Source organism: Herpailurus yagouaroundi, unplaced genomic scaffold, assembly GCF_014898765.1.
Source record: "Herpailurus yagouaroundi ecotype Mexico unplaced genomic scaffold, PumYag 61914, whole genome shotgun sequence".
NCBI lineage: Eukaryota > Metazoa > Chordata > Mammalia > Carnivora > Felidae > Herpailurus > Herpailurus yagouaroundi.
The window spans coordinates 1-2045 of record NW_024416089.1 but is presented as its reverse complement, the minus strand read 5'-3'; the positions used below and the strand labels follow the sequence as shown (position 1 = coordinate 2045).

The 2045-nt window shown below is 68.8% G+C and overlaps 1 protein-coding gene across 1 annotated transcript; it reads right to left on the bottom strand.

Annotated features, from left to right (window-relative positions):
- Window positions 1-5: 5 nt before the first annotated feature.
- On the bottom strand, window positions 6-1708 carry FZD10 (frizzled class receptor 10; the record flags this gene model as incomplete). The annotated part of the gene is made up of 1 exon (XM_040466522.1): window positions 6-1708. A coding segment is annotated over exon 1 (1641 nt), but the record flags the coding sequence as incomplete, so codon positions are not given.
- Between the last annotated feature and the right edge of the window lie 337 nt (window positions 1709-2045).

The window sequence follows — 2045 nt, the reverse complement described above, 5'->3', positions numbered from 1 at the left end:
CTGGCCGGTTTCCTCCTGCTCTTTGTCTTGAACCTGCGGCTGCAAATGTTCTGCCAGGACTGCAGGGTCTTGGACGTCCAGATCCACATGCCGCTGGTGATCCCCACCACCAGCAGCATGAAAATCTTCACCATGAAGATCTCCACGGCGGGGATGGAGGCGGCCATCAGACAGTCCAGACTCTTGGTCTGGTTGTTCGTTTTGCACGTGTGCTGGGTGGCCAGGACCTTCCAGTACTCCATGTTGAGGCGCTCGTAGAAGTAACAGGCGATCACACAGGTGGCCGGCACCGTGTAGAGCACTGAGAAGACCCCGATTCTCACCATGAGCTTCTCCAGTTTGTCCGTGTTCTCCCCGCCGGTCTTCATCACCCTCCTGATGTGGAAGAGCGCCACGAAGCCGGACAGAATGAAGGAAGTGCCCACCACGAGGTAGCAGGCCAGCGGGATGAGCACGAAGCCGGTGAGGGCGTTCACGTCCATGCTGCCCACGTAGCACACGCCCGTGAGCTCGTCCCCCGCCACCCGGCGCATCACCAGGATCAGGATGGTCTTCACGGCCGGGATGGCCCAGGCCGCCAGGTGGAAGTAGCTGCTGTTGGCTTCGATGGCCTCGTGGCCCCACTTCTTGCCCGCCGCCAGGAACCAGGTGAGCGTGAGAATCACCCACCACAGCGAGCTGGCCATCCCAAAGTAGTAGAGGACCAGGAAGACGAGGGTGCAGCCGGTGCTCTCCAGCCCCTCCTGGATGACGTAGAGCTGTCCGCTGTCGCGGTCGCAGGCGATGCTCTCGGCGCCGGCAAAGAGGCGGATGAGGTAGCCCACGGAGTAGACGCAGTAGCACATGGAGAGGAAGATGATGGGGCGCTCGGGGTACCGGAAGCGCGCCGGGTCGACGAGGAAGGTGAGCACGGTGAAGGCGCTGGAGAAGAAGCACAGCACGGCCCACACGGCCAGCCAGACCACGGCGAAGCGCTTGTCGCCGCGGCTCCAGTACACGTCCACGCCGGGCGCGCACAGCGGCGCGCACGCGGCGCTCTTCTCCACGTGGTGGAACTTGCCCGGGTTGTCACAGCTGGCGCGCCCCGGGCCCGCGTCCCGGAGCGGGTGCTCCTGCGCGCCGTGCGGCCGCTGCGGCCGGAAGAGCGGCGGGAACAGGCCGGAGCCCCGGGAGGGCTCGTCCGAGCCGTTGTTGGGCGCCTCCATGCACAGGTAGTTGGGGTCGTTCTTGTTGGGGAGCCTGCTGCAGTCCAGCGAGTCGGGCCACTTGAAGTTGAACTGCTCCATGATCGGGGAGCACTTGAGCCGGGCCTGCTCGCACATGACCCGGCAGGCGGGGATGGGGGTGGAGACTTGCTCGGTGCACATGGGCGCGTACAGCGAGCACAGGAAGAAGCGGAGGTGGCCGTGGCAACCGTACTCCACCAGCGGCGCGAACTCGTGCAGCTGGATGGCGGCCTCGCGCTGGTTCTCGTGGCCCATCAGGTTGGGCATGCGGGTCATGTTGTAGCCGATGTCCTTGCACATCGGGATCTCGATGGCCTGGCACTTGCCGTCGCCCGGGCGCTCCGTGTCCATGGAGCTGATGGCGGCGCACGAACCCATCACCTGCAGGACCAGCCACAGGCGGGGGCCCGGCCGCGGCATGCTGGCGTCGGAGGTGCCCCGGCGGGGAGGTCGCCTCCCCTCAGCGCCGCCGCTGCCCGGCTCGGGCCGCGGGCCCCGGCTCCCCGTCCCCGCTCGGGTCCCCGCCCATGCCCGCTCGGCCGGCCCGAGCGCTGCGCTCCGCGCCCCCGGCCTCGGCCGAGGTGGGGGGGCCGCGGAGGGAGGGGAGGGGAGGGGTGGGGAGGGGACGGGGACGGGGAGGGGGCGGGGGGGGGGAGAGACGGGCAAAGTTGGCCAACAGTACCGGGAAGCGCGACGGGCCCCGGGCTCCCGGCGGGCGGCGGCTCCCGGCCGCGGCAAACTTTGGGCTCTTCCGCGAGCGCGTCCGGGAGGCCGGCGGCGCGGGGCGCACGGTGGCCGGCCGGCTGGCGGCGCCTCCTC